The following is a 14,840-nucleotide window of genomic DNA, read 5'->3' on the forward strand; positions in this document are numbered from 1 at the left end:
ATTACACGGCCGTTCCAGTGTTATTCTGTAGCTATGCGGGAGTCCTAAGTTCTCAAGTCACCACCTCGGCACCCAGATGCCGCTGGACCGGCCCGTGCGTCCACGGACAGGAGGGTCGCCACACCATGAACAAACTTAATTTCCACAGGTACACTAGGCATCAACCTTAGATCTTAAAGCATTCTCTTCGCACTAATTATCTCATACCATTAATTTGGAAAGCCCAATATGCACATTTGGTATTTATAATACAACAGGCTGTGCTTACCTTTTTATATTTGGACCGGTCCTCTGTTCGCCTCGTCTCACGATCTCACCGCAGGCCAAATCTGCCCCTCCTCAGCACACCAAAGATCCGGGTCACCAGGCACCAAGTTGTTAAAATCTCCCAATTCTTTTAATCTTTGGGCTGAAGGAAGGACAATACTCGGTGTATAAATGCTCAATCAACAATCATTTATTTCCATACAATTCAACACAAAGAGCATTAAAACGTCCGGACGGGAGAGATGCTGCCAGAGGGTCAGCCGCATGTCTCAACATGGTGGCAGATTTTACAGCTTCTTATACCCTCTAGTGGCCCCCACCTAGTCGTAAAAGCCTAAACATTCACATTCTTTCTCTGTTACGGCGCCTAAGTTATGACCTCGGCTCCCTGTCTTTCTGCTCTCTGTAAAGGTGGGGGTATGGAATGTGGTCTGTCTCCTCTATTATCGGCACAAGGTCCTCTTCATGATTCAGCAGTATGAAATGTCAAGAAACAGTGTGAGACATTCACAGCAGATCAAGGATACAGAGTGATGCACACTTTATCTAATGAACTCCAAAATGAATATGTTCTTTTAACCCAAAAGTATAATGAGAACTAAACTACATACACAGCACACCATCTAAACTAAAGGAAATTATATGACCTACAGCAGTTAACATAATTCAACTACTTTAACTACAGATATAAGATAACATATGATAACAGAATAATCTCACAAGTGTTACTCAGGTCTTTAGTCCCTTTGTCCTGAGGGTGGTCCACATGGATGTTAAAATCCCCAACAATAATTACACAGTCGAAATCAACACAGATCACAGACAGCAGTTCACTGAGGTCATTAAAAAAGTCTGTGCAGTATTTGGGAGGCCTGTAAACATTAAGAAACACAACTTTGGATGGGGCCTTCAGCTGTAAAGCCACATATTCAAAAGACTGAAAACTTCCGGAAGATAGCTGCTTACATTGAAATGATTCATTAAATAAGACAGCAACCCCCCCTCCTCTCCTGCTCACCCTGGCCTCACTGATAAAACTGTAGTTAGGAGGGGTCGTCTCGATGAGAACAGCTCCACTGTTACTTTGGTCCAACCAAGTTTAAGTTAAAAACATAAAATCAAGGCTGTGCTCAGTGATTAAATCATTAATTAAAAATGTTTTCCCAGCTAAAGATCTAACGTTTAATAAAGCCAACTTAAGTGTTTTAGAGGTATTATTTGCCCCCTCATGTTTGGGAGCAGTCTGTGGCACACAAGGTATGTTTAAATTATTTAAAGATCTTTTAGATTGCAGCTCTCTGTGTTTTGACCAGGCCACATGTCTCCTTCTGTCACCTAAAGTACAGAAATTTTAAAACCTTCTAGTAAACAGGGTCCCAGCTTCTCCTGGGAAAAGTCACCACTGCCATAATCCTCGCAGCCCAGACCCTTCACACATCACACATCAGACTGTGGAGACAGGGCATGAAGGTGGTAAGGAGGAACTAAGGGGGGCGAGGCTGGGCAATGTAACTTCGATTGCTCTGTTGGGGGCGGGGCTCGATGGCGAACCTTTGGCTGCTCTGGTGGGGGGTTTATGGGGGACAAAAAGGGATTGGGCCGGGGGGTAGATCTGAGCCCAGCATTGACCCGCTCCATCATCTCCTCAGTGAATTTCAGGTGTGGGGAGGAGGGAGAGGGGAGGGGGGGGGTGATGGCCTGTCAGGGGTTTGGGGGACTGGGGAAGGTCGTGGTCCCTGGTCCTGGTTGTTGGTGTTGTTGAGAGAGTTGGAGGCAAATAAGGACCCCTCTTCTTGCCTCTGATGTCTCTCCTTTCTTAAGCTCTTTCGGGGTGGGGGCAGATGAGGCTCCTCCTCAAGGTTTCTGCTGGGCTTTGTCTGTTCTTGGAGTACTGTTTGTTCCTCTTTATGAGATAACTCCTTGTTTATCTCAGCCTTGGCACCAAGCACAGATGGATGACGTATGGAATAAAACAAGTAGAGGTGAACAGTTTCACCCCTGACTTGTCCATTTGCTTTAAACAGATGCCTGCATTCCCAAAAAAATGTTAAAATTGTTGATAAAATGCACTGAGTGGTCAGTACATGCTGATATAAGCCATTTATTCAGTGCAAACAACCTGTTGAGTCTCTCGTCTCTTAGGTGAGGATTTTGAATTCAGTTCTGCATTTAACAGGGAGCCAATGATGGGAAGCCAATATTAGAGAAATCTGCTCTCTCTTTCTAATCCCTGTCAGAATTCTTGTTTCAGCATTTTGGATCAACTGAAGCACGGGTGTCAAACTCCAGTCCTCGAGGGCCTGCTTCCTGAAACTTTTAAATGTGTCCCTGCTGCAACACATCTGAATAAAATTAGTACTTCATAACAAGACTCTATAGAACTGGACTGCTTGCTGAGGTGGCAATTCAGCCATTTGGTGTCATGATCCTGGGTCCTTTTGACCCAGCGTTTTGTGTTTTCTCTTCGCGATTTTGGTTCTGTTCTTCCTCTGGTTCGTGTTTACCCTATTCTGCCCGTGTGTTCCTGTATCTAGTCTGCGTTTCTTAGTTTGTGTCCTTTCATGTGTAAGTTCCTGTTTTATTGTGAAGGTCTGCATCTTATGTGAGTGTTTTCAATTCAATTCAATTTTATTTATATAGCGCCAAATCACAACATAAGTTGCCTCAAGGTGCTTCATAGATACAGAGAAAAACCCAACAATCATATGACCCCCTATGAGCAAGCACTTTGGCAACAGTGGGAAGGAAAAACTCCCTTTTGACAGGAAGAAACCTCCGGCAGAACCAGGCTCAGGGAGGGGCGGGGCCATCTGCTGCGACCGGTTGGGGTGAGAGAAGGAAGACAGGATAGAAGACATGCTGTGGAAGAGAGACAGAGGTTAATAACAGATATGATTCAATGCAGAGAGGTCTATTAACACATAGTGAGTGAGAAAGGTGACTGGAAAGGAAAAACTCAATGCATCATGGGAATCCCCCGGCAGCCTATGTCTATTGCAGCATAACTAAGGGAGGATTCAGGGTCACCTGGTCCAGCCCTAACTATATGCTTTAGCAAAAAGGAAAGTTTTAAGCCTAATCTTGAAAGTAGAGATAGTGTCTGTCTCCTGAATCCAAACTGGAAGCTGGTTCCACAGAAGAGGGGCCTGAAAACTGAAGGCTCTCCCTCCCATTCTACTTTTAAATACTCTAGGAACAACAAGTAGGCCTGCAGAGCGAGAGCGAAGTGCTCTAATAGGGTGATATGGTACTACAAGGTCATTAAGATAAGATGGGGCCTGATTATTTAAGACCTTGTATGTGAGGAGCAGGATTTTGAATTCAATTCTGGATTTAACAGGAAGCCAATGAAGGGAAGCCAAAACAGGAGAAATATGCTCTCTCTTTCTAGTCCCTGTCAGTACTCTTGCTGCAGCATTTTGGATTAGCTGAAGGCTTTTCAGTGAGTTTTTTGGACTTCCTGATAATAATGAATTACAGTCGTCCAGCCTGGAAGTAATAAATGCATGAACTAGTTTTTCAGCGTCACTCTGAGACAGGATATTTTTAATTTTAGAGATGTTGCGCAAATGGAAGAAAGCAGTCTTACATATTTGTTTAATATGTGCATTGAAGGACATGTCCTGGTCAAAAATGACTCCAAGGTTCCTCACAGCGTTACTGGAGGCCAAGGTAATGCCATCCAGAGTAAGAATCTGATTAGATACCATATTTCTAGGCTTTTCAGGGCCGAGTACAATAACCTCAGTTTTATCTGAATTAAGAAGCAGAAAGTTAGCGGCCATCCAGGTCTTTATGTCTTTAAGACATTCCTGCAGTTTAACTAATTGGTGTGTGTTATCTGGCTTCATGGACAGATAGAGCTGGGTGTCATCTGCAGTGAAAATGTATGCTATGTCTTCTAATGATACTGCCTAAGGGAAGCATGTATAATGTAAACACAATTGGTCCTAGCACTGAACCCTGTGGAACTCCATAATTAACCTCAGTGTGTGAAGAGGACTCTCCATTTACATGAACAAATTGGAGTCTGTTAGATAGATATGATACAAACCACTGCAGTACAGTACCTGTAATACCTACAGCATGTTCTAATCGCTCTAATAGGATATTATGGTCGACAGTATCGAATGCTGCACTAAGGTCTAGCAGGACAAGCACAGAGATGAGTCCACTGTCAGAGGCCATAAGAAGATCATTTGTAACCTTCACTAAAGCTGTTTCTGTGCTGTGATGAGCTCTGAAACCTGACTGAAACTCTTCAAATAAACCATTCCTCTGCAGATGATCTGTTAGCTGTTTGACAACTACTCTTTAAAGGATTTTTAATATGAAAGGAAGGTTGGAGATTGGCCTATAATTAGCTAAGACTGCTGGGTCTAGAGATGGCTTTTTGAGTAAAGGTTTAACTACAGCTAGCTTGAAGGCCTGTAGTACATAGCCGATCATTAGAGATAGGTTGATGATATTTAAGATTGAAGAATTAATTAATGGCAGGATTTCTTTGAGCAGTTTTGTAGGAATGGGGTCTAAAAGACACGTTGATGGCTTGGAGGAAGTAATTATTGAAGTTAACTCAGAAAGTTCAATTGGAGAAAAAGAGTCTAACTTAACATCAATGGTACTAAGAGTAGCTGTAGATAATATTACATCTGTGGGATGATTACTGGTAATTTTTTCTCTAATGATAAAAATTTTATTTGTGAAGAAGTTCATGAAGTCATTACTAGTTAACGTTAAAGGGATTGTTGGCTCAAAAGAGCTCTGACTTTTTGTCAGCCTGGCTACAGTGCTGAAGAGAAACCTGGGGTTGTTCTTATTTTCTTCAATCAGTGATGAATAGTAAGATGTTCTGGCTTTGCGGAGGGCTTTCTCATAAAGCAGCAAACTATTTCTCCAGGCTAAATGATGATCCTCTAAATTTGTGACACGCCATTTCCTCTCCAGATTACGAGTCATCTGCTTTAGGGTATGTGTTTGAGAATTATACCACGGAGTCAGGTACTTCTGATTAGAGACCTTAGTTTTCACAGGAGCTACAGTATCCAGAGTCGTACGTAGTGAGGAGGTGAAATTATTAACAAGATAATCGACCTCGGTTGGGGTAGCGTTCAGATAGCTGCTCTGCTCTATGTTGGTACAGGGCATTGAAGATGATAACAGTGGGTGGATTATATTCTTAAACTTAGTTAGAGCGCTTTCAGAAATACATCTACTGTGATAAAGTCTACTCTCCACCGCTGTGTAATCAATTATTGTAAATGTAAATGTTATCGGGAAATGATCAGACAGGAGAGGGTTTTCAGGAAACACTGTTAAATGTTCAGTGTCTATGCCATATGTTAAAACAAGATCTAGAGTGTGATTAAAGTGGTGGGTGGGTTCTTTTACATTTTGAGAGAAACCAATTGAGTCTAATAACAGATTAAATGCCATGTTGAGGCTGTCATTTTTAGCATCTACATGGATGTTAAAATCACCCACAATAATTATTTTATCTGAGCTGAGAACTAAATCAGATAAAAAGTCTGAGAAATCAGACAGAAACTCTGTGTAAGGTCCAGGTGGACGATAGATGATAACAAGTAAGACTGGTGTCTGAGTTTTACAGCTGGGGTGGACGAGGCTAAGCATCAGGCTTTCAAATGAATTAAAAGTCTCACTTGGTCTTTCATTAATTAATAGGCTGGTGTGAAAAATTGCTGCCACACCGCCCCCCCGGCCTGTGCTTCGAGATTTCTGGTAGTTAGAATGACTTGGGGGTGTTGATTCATTTAAACTAACATAATCATCCGGCTGCAACCAGGTTTCTGTAAGGCAGAGTAAATCAATTTGTTGATCAATTATTAAGTCATGTACCAACAGAGACTTGGAGGAGAGAGACCTAATATTTAATTATCCACATTTCACTGTTTTACTCTTTGGTTCAGATCAGAATCAGAATCAGAAAGGGTTTTATTGTCAAATGTTGAGGAGGTTTACAACATTAGGAAATTGCTGCGGTGCTTCAGTGCAAACATACTGTCATAAAAATATAAAAATAAGAATAAGAATTAAAAGTGCTAAGTGGATAGATATATACATGATATATACATGAGTGCAGGTGGTGATCAGTGCCAAACATGGAATGATGCAGTGAACACAGCGTAGGGTCATGTGTTAGTGGTGGGAACAGTCATATGGTTATTGTTCATGTGTCCGACAGCAGAGGGGAAGAAACTGTTCTTATGGTGAGAGGTTCTGGTGCGAATGGACCGGAGCCTCTTGCCTGAGGGGAGCAGGTCAAACAGACTGTGTCCAGGGTGAGAAGGGTCAGCTGAGATCCGAGCTGCATGCCCCAGTGTCCTGGAGGTGTACAGGTCCTGCAGAGATGGGAGTCTGCAGCCAACCACCTTCTCAGCAGAGCGCACAACACGCTGCAGTCTCTGTTTGTCCCTGATAGTGGCTCCAGCGTACCACACGGTGATGGAGGAGGTGAGGATGGACTCGATGATTGCAGCGTAGAATTGCATCATCGTCCGTGTTGGCAGGTTGAATTTCTTCAGCTGCCTCAGGAAGTATATCCTCTGCTGAGCTTTCTTAATGACGGAAGTGATGGTGGGCTCCCACTTCAGGTCCTGGGTGATGGTGGTACCCAGGAAGCGGAACGAGTCCACAGAGGTGATGGGGGTGTCAGTCAGGATGATGGGGGGGAGTGGAGCTGTGTGCTTCCTGAAGTCCACAATAATCTTCACTGTCTTTTGGGCATTCAGCACCAGGTTGTTGTGGCTGCACCAGGACACCAGACGTTCAACCTCCCTCCTGTAGGCAGACTCATCCCCGTCCGAGATGAGTCCGATAACGGTGGTGTCATCTGCAAACTTGATTAGCTTGACAGACTGGTGGGTGGAGGTGCAGCAGTTGGTGTACAGGGAGAAGAGCAGAGGAGAAAGAACACAGCCCTGAGGGGAGCCGGTGCTGATGGTCCGGGAGTCCGAGACATTCTTTCCCAGATGTGGATACTGTATTGTTCTTTCTTTGTAATTGTTTATGTTTAAGTTGTTTGTTGCTGGTTTTTAGTTTGTTTTTTGTCTGTTTGGGAGCTGACACAGTCTCTATGGAGATGGGGGGGGGGGGGGGGTAGCAGGAGGAGAGAAGCTGCAGAGAGGCATGTAAGACTGCAACTCTGCTTCCTGGTCCCAACTCTGGATAGTCATATTTTGGGGGGATTAATAAATTTGTCCATATTTCTAGAAATGAGAGCTGCTCCATCTAAAGTGGGATGGATGCCGTCTCTCCTATCAAGACCAGGTTTCCTCCAGAAGGTTTTCCAATTATCTATGAAGCCCACATCGTTTCTGGGACACCACTCAGACAGCCAGCAATTTAAGGAGAACATGCGGCTAAACATGTCACTCCTGGTCTGATTGGGGAGGGGACCAGAGAAAACTACTTCAACAACGTCTTAAGTCACTCTATTCAGGCATGACTTTTTAACACCCCAACATGTACAAAAGCAGAAGTGTATGGAAGCCCGTTTCCGCCACTAAAAAAAAAAAAAAAGGATCCATAACTCAAAATTTCGAGTTATTTTCTCGAAATTTCGAGATAATAACTCGAAATTTCGAGAAAAGCAACTCGAAATTTCGAGTTAGCGCTGCCAATCAGTAATCTACGTGAATGACGTCATTTCCATGTTACCCGGAAGCTGAAGCCCTCAGCTACAAATGCTACAGCTAAGCTACCGGTATTACATCCAGTCGTGAATGCACAGATTGCTGAGTGTTTTCAGCCTGGCTTCACAAATGATGAAATCCCTGTGTTATTAGCTGAATCACATGGTGTTACTATCAGCAAACATACTTTAATTTGTTGGGATCCGTTTTTGAGTGCGCCGTCCTGCGCCATATGCTTCCGGGTAACAAGAAAGCGACCTCATTCACGTATATTTTTGATTGGCAGAGCTAACTCGAAATTTCGAGATAATAACTCGAAATTTCGAGTTATGGATACTAGCTTTTTTTTTTTTTTTAGTGGCGGAAACGGGCTTCCATAGAAGTGACCAGTCCTGCTAAACTTATATATTATGTAAAACAGGAACTTGTGGTTTCTTGTGTGCAACAGAAAAAATACAGCAAAGAGACATCTTCCTACATCTTATGTCTGCAGTGTAATACGGGGGAAACATTTTATCAGCACACATATTAGCAATGAACATTTTCTAAAGCTGTAAATAAATCTTCTAATCGTTAGCTCTTTCTGCACAATGACAGCCTCATTAGGACACATAAAAGCAATGGTCATTTGACTGTGCACAAATGACAAAAAAAAAAAAAGACATTCTTAAATAATCAACTCTAACACCTTCTAAATGCAATCAACACACCATCTGCTTGACAACACCATCTTATATTTCTGAGCCCTGTTCTTCTGCAGGTTTCTCCCTGTTAAAAGGGAGTTTTTCTTTCCCATTACTGCCAAGTTCTTACTTATGGAGTGTTATCAATTTATTGGAGCTTTCTCTTTATTATTGTAGGATCTTTACTGTCCAGTATAAAGTGTATTCAAGAAACTGATGTTGTGATTTGAAAGAATGTAGAGTAAAATATATGGTGAAACGGTGGTTAGCACTATTTCCTCTAAGTAAGAAGGTTCAATTCCTCCATCAGGGCGGGAGCTTTCTTTGTGGAGTTTGCATGTTCTCCCCTGGTACTTTAGCTTAATCCCAAAGTCCAAAGACAAGCAATTAGTGTTGGTGGTTATTTGGACCGGGTTAAAAACACTACTGTACTTTACAGGACGGGCCAGAGTCATCTCTATTTTCTCAGGTGGCTGAGGTCCTTCAACATCTGTCGGATGCTCAGGATTTTCTATTAGTCTGTTGTGGTCAATGCTGTCCTCTATGCTGTTGTTGCATGCTGGGGCAGCAGGTTGGCAATTTGGGGTTGCAGACTGGGGAAGCTAAGTACCGAACCTCCAACCTACCAATTAGTAGCTGATCTGTTCTACCACCTGAGCCACAGAAACCCCGTGGCCAACTCCTTGTACAACTCCTCCATCTAATACACTGTAAATGCTGCAATAGTTACATCCTTTTGCATACACTTTTTCTTACTCGTTAATTTTGCCATCTATTTTCTTGATATTTATTCATAACCACATCTGTCAACCCTGGATATTTATTATTGGTGATTTGTAAATATTGTGATATTGAAATGGTAAATGGCCTGCATTTGTATAGCGCTTTACTCAGTCCCTAAGGACCCCAAAGCGCTTTACACTACATTCAGTCATTCACCCATTAACACACATTCACACACACATTCATACACTGGCAATGGCAAGCTACATTGTAGCCACAGTTGCCCTGGGGCGCACTGACAGAGGCGAGGCTGCTGGACACTGGCGCCACCGGGCCCTCTGACCAACCTGATAAGCGCAAGAAAATGGAGGGATGAATTGAATTTCATCAGGACATTGGGATTTTCATAATAAATCTCTTAACTGACCAGAGGGCGAGGTGAACAACACTGTGACTTTGCCGTCAGATTGTGAAACTGTAGACTGCAAGCTGGAGGGACAGCTCTTAAAATAAATGATGACTCTCCATTAATAATTGTAACCAGTTTAAAACAAATGTTTTCTGTAAAGTTTGAGGTCTGTGTTGAAATTATACAGTGCACTGTGCACATGTTCTTTACTGATTCATTGTAAACTGACAAACTGTACAGCTGTATTCCTCATGACTTAGGTACCGTATTTTCACGACCATAAGACGCACCGTACTAAAAGGTGCAGTCTCAGTTATGTGTGCCATTACTGTATTTAACACACACATAAGGCGCACCTGATTATATGGCGCATACAAGTATGTATATTTAAAAATAAAGCGGGAGCAAAACTGAGTTTGGTACTCACATTTTTATTACCGGTAATCGTCATCAATCAAACCCAAGTCCTCATCCTCTGTTTCTGAATTGAACAGCTGCGCTAAATCTCCATCAAACATTCCAGGTTCACTTTCTTCACTGTCAGAGTCACTTTCCGTGCAGTGCGGCTCCTCGGAAATGAAAGCTTGAACAACAGTGCCAACAGATATGTTAGCCCAAGCATCTACTATCCATTCGCAAATTGTGGCGTAACGTGCTGCCTTCCACTCTTAGTGGTCTCCATCGGTCATCCATCGCTCCCACGCCGCTCGCAGCCTTACTTTGAACGGCCGGTTCACACCGATGTCCAGCGGTTTGAGTTCCTTTTTTCAGGCCTCCCAGAATGACAGCAAGCTCACAGTTCATTTGCTTCACTTGTTTTTTCACATCGGCTGTGAGATGGGCACGCATAGAGTCACAGATCAACAGCGATGGTGATGTGTGGAAAAAAACCACCTGGTCTCCTTACATACACCTCCCTCAGCCACTCTTTCATCATTTCCTCATCCACCCAGCCCTTTTCATTTGCCTTAATGATGACTCCTGCTGGAAACATCTCTTTAGGCAAAGTCTTTCTCTTAAAAATCACCATAGGCGGCAGTTTCTGTCCATTAGCATGGCAGCCAAGCACAACAGTAAAAGAAGACTTATCGTGCCCCGTCGTGTGTATTGCTACCGTGCTGGTCCCCTTCTTCTCCACAGTGTGACTCACCGGGATGTCGAAAGTGAGCGGCACCTCGTCCATGTTAGTGATGTGGCTGGGCTGGATGTTTTTGTCGGCGATGTGTTTGCCGCAGTAGGAGCGGAAGATGGCCAGCTTTTCATTATAATCCGCTGGACATTGCTGCACTACCGTAGTCCTGGTCCAGATGGAAAAATGGCACCGTTTCATGAAATGAAAGCACCAAGATGGACCTCCTTGGAAATGTTCAATTTTCATTTCTTCTGCTAGCATTACTGCTTTTAGTCGAATAGTGACCGTCAAAACGCTTCTCCCACTCGTTCTTTGCTCAATGATCCACTGCTCGAGTCTTTCCTCCAACTCAGGCCACCTCGCCTTATGTCCGCGGAAACTCAGCTGCATCTTCTTTATTTATTTATTTTTTTATTTAACCTTTATTTAACCAGGAATGTCCCGTTGAGATCAAAGACCTTGACCTGTCGGAGCTCGTTTTTCAGCTTCCTCCACTTGCGAACCATCGATTCATTAATCTTAAATTCTCTTGCGGCTGCTCGATTTCCATGTTCCTCCGCGTAGCTGATGGCCTTCAGTTTAAACTGTGCTTCATAAGCGTATCTCTTTGCCATTTTCAGGGTTGTTAAAACAACGATGTTCTGCATAACGCACATACCTGTTCTTTTATACAGGTATGTGCGATTGTATATACAATCAACGCCCACACTTCCCCCTTTAGTGTTCTCATGGTGTTCTCTAGTACGTCCTCCTTACAACACACACAGGGCGCACTGCACTATAGGGCGCGCCACACTTTTTGAAGAAAACCTAAGACTTTTATGTGCGCCTTATAGTCGTGAAAATACGGTAAGCTAAATAGTTAGCACAACAAGAATAATGAAAATAAAAATAAGTGTTAATCTAACAAGCTGATGAAGTGATTGTTTCTGTGTTACTGTCATCTTAGTTGATGTTTTTTTTCAATTTGCAGCTATTAAAAAGTGTCAGCATAATCTGAAAGCAAACCTGAAGGGGAAGTTTCAGTGTGTGTCTCAAGCGACTGGTGAAGCAGTAAATCCAACCCTTCTAAACCAGATCTACACAGAGTTCTACATCATAGAGGGAGTGACTGCAGAGGTCAATAATGAGCATGAAGTCAGACAGATTGAAACAGCATCCAGGAAACCAGACAGACCAAAAACAACAATCAGACAAGAAGACATCTTTAAATGCTTATCTGGGCAAGATGAACCAATCAGAACAGTGCTAACAATGGGGTTGGCTGGCATGGGGAAAACAGTCCTAACACAGAAATACAGCCTTGACTGGGCTGAAGACAAAGCCAGCCAGGACATCCAGTTCATATTTCCATTCACTTTCAGAGAATTGAATGTGCTGAAGGAGGAAAAGTTCAGCTTGGTGAAACTTGTTCATCACTTCTTTACTGAAACCAAAGACGCAGGAATCTGCAGCTTTGAAGACTTCCAGGTTGTGTTCATCTTTGATGGTCTGGATGAGTGTAACCCTTCCCTAGACTTCAACAACACTGAGAGTGTGACTAATATCGCAGAGTCCACGACACTTAACGTACTTCTGATTAATCTCATCAGGAGGGAACTACTTCCCTCTGCTCACCTCTGGATAACCACACGACCTGCAGCAGCCAGTCAGATTCCTTCTGACTGTGTTGACATGGTGACAGAGGTCAGAGGTTTCACTGACCCACAGAAGAAGGAGTATTTCAGGAAGAGATTCAGAGATGAGGATCAGGCCAGGAGGATCATCTCCCACATCAAGACATCACGCAGTCTCCACATCATGTGCCACATCCCAGTCTTCTGCTGGATCACTGCTACAGTTCTGGAGGATGTGCTGAAAACCAGAGAGGGAGGAGAGCTGCCCAAGACGCTGACTGAGATGTACATCCACTTCCTGGTGGTTCAGGCCAAAGTGAAGAAGGTCAAGTATGATGGAGGAGCTGAGACAGATCCACACTGGAGTCCAGAGAGCAGGACGATGATTGAGTCTCTAGGAAAACTGGCTTTTGATCAGCTGCAGAAAGGAAACCTGATCATCTATGAATCTGAACTGACCGATTGTGGCATTGATATCACAGCAGCCTCAGTGTACTCAGGAGTGTTGACACAGATCATTAAAGAAGAAAGTGGGTTGTACCAGGACAAGGTGTTCTGCTTCATCCATCTGAGTGTTCAGGAGTTTCTGGCTGCTCTTTATGTCCATCTGACCTTCTTCAACTCTGGACTCAATCTGCTGGAAGAACAACAAACAACACACCAGAAGTCTGAAACAAGACAATGTTTAGAGAAACGCTTCTACCTGAGTGCTGTGAACAAGGTTCTACAGAGTCGAAATGGACACTGGGACTTGTTCCTCCGCTTCCTCTTGGGTCTTTCACTGCAGACCAATCAGGCTCTCCTACGAGGTCTGCTGACACAGACAGGAAATAATTCACAGGCCAATCAGGAAACAGTCGAGTACATTAAGAAGCTCAGTCAGAATCTGTGTTCAGAGAAAAGCATCAATCTCTTCCACTGTCTGAATGAACTGAATCATCGTTCTCCATCATCAGAAAAAGATCTGGATGTGTTTGACCTAAAGAAATACTTTGCATCAGAGGAGCCTCCTCTGAGGCTGCTGCCAGTGGTCAAAGTCTCCAGCAAAGCTCTGTAAGTAAATATCTAAAAAAAGTTAATAAGCTTTTTTTTTTTCTTAAACAGGAGAGCTGTTGTCAGCTGTTTTGGTTTTATCCCCTCTGAAGTCTGAATGGCATTAACCTCTCAATGAGAAACTGTAGAGGTCTCTCTTAAGTTCTCAGCTCCCAGTCCTTAAATCTGAGAAACCTGAACCTGCTGGATTCAGGAAATAGTTTACTGGTGCCTGGAATGGAGTGTCCACACTACACACTGCAAATGCTGAGGTCGAATGACATTACTATTTGTTTTATGTAATGAGGCTTTATTTTTCGGAGGAGCTACAATATCCAGATTTGTACATAGTGAAGAAGTAAAAATATTAATAAGATAATCAACATGTATAGAATAAGCATTCCAGTAGCTTCTCTGCAGTGTGTGGTATTGAACAAGATAACAGTGGATGAATTCTTACAGCCCTTTCTGAAAGACACCTACTGTGATGAAATCTACTCTTCACTGCTGTGTAATTTATTATTTTCAATTTAATAATATATATAATCAGAGACAAACAAAGCTTTTCAGTAAATGCTATTAAATGTTTATTTTCTCTGCTGTATATCAGAACAAGAGAGTGTGGTTAAAGTGGTGGGTGGCATGACTCCCTCAGTCATAAAGTGAAGGTCCACATGCTTTCACCACAGCTGTTTGTTCAGTACACCAACCACAGTCTTAAAAACACTATAGAAATAGACAAAAAAAGACATTTAAAGGAAACACACTAGTACAAGTTGGTATATGTTAGTGTTTTCTTTCTGCTGTAGCTGTGAGAGATCAACCAAAAGTGACATACTGCATGACACTAACTTGTCATGCTATAATCAAAACGGACTCTTAATTAAACTTCATCAAAGTCATTCAAATAGGCATTATAAGGAACATATTGAGAACATTCTAAAAAGTGAGTTTAAACAATTAGGCTTTAATCTTTAAATCAGCTGCAATTAATAATACTATATAGTGTATGGGCCTTCCGAAATAGACTGGTTTACTCATATATATTTCCTTTGTTATCTAGTATTGTGTCATTCATAAGAAGCTTCGTCTTCTCACCCCTCCATCACTGTCTGGAAAGACGCATTGTTCCTCCTGTATCTGAAGTTCGACTTGAGGACAAACTCTCCTTTTCAACACCTGCTTGAGCCACTTGGGCTTTCTATACCTATCAGCTGCTGCCAAAGTCCGACAGGCTAACCAAGCCCGATAGGACTCCTTCTTCAGCTTGGTGGCTTCCCTCACCTCTGGTGAACCACACCCATTTTCACACCTTAGCTCGTG

General features: G+C 42.8%; 1 protein-coding gene and 1 long non-coding RNA gene across 2 annotated transcripts in view; both read left to right on the forward strand.

Annotated features, from left to right (window-relative positions):
- The window catches only part of LOC145426124 (NLR family CARD domain-containing protein 3-like), a 44,399-nt gene extending 30,857 nt beyond the window's left edge, over nt 1-13,542 (forward strand). Inside the window, exons 3-6 of the mRNA XM_080299646.1 lie at nt 10,878-10,971; nt 11,544-11,610; nt 11,843-12,655; nt 13,442-13,542. Of these exons, the coding sequence (XP_080155772.1) occupies nt 10,878-10,971; nt 11,544-11,610; nt 11,843-12,655; nt 13,442-13,542 (1,075 nt within the window). The remainder of the gene's footprint in view (nt 1-10,877; nt 10,972-11,543; nt 11,611-11,842; nt 12,656-13,441) is intronic.
- LOC145426168 (uncharacterized) overlaps nt 1-14,840 on the forward strand; it is a 537,068-nt gene that overhangs the window by 280,277 nt on the left and 241,951 nt on the right. The window lies entirely within an intron of this gene.

Source organism: Astatotilapia calliptera, chromosome 3 (assembly GCF_964374335.1).
Source record: "Astatotilapia calliptera chromosome 3, fAstCal68.1, whole genome shotgun sequence".
In the NCBI taxonomy this organism is placed as follows: Eukaryota; Metazoa; Chordata; class Actinopteri; order Cichliformes; family Cichlidae; genus Astatotilapia; species Astatotilapia calliptera.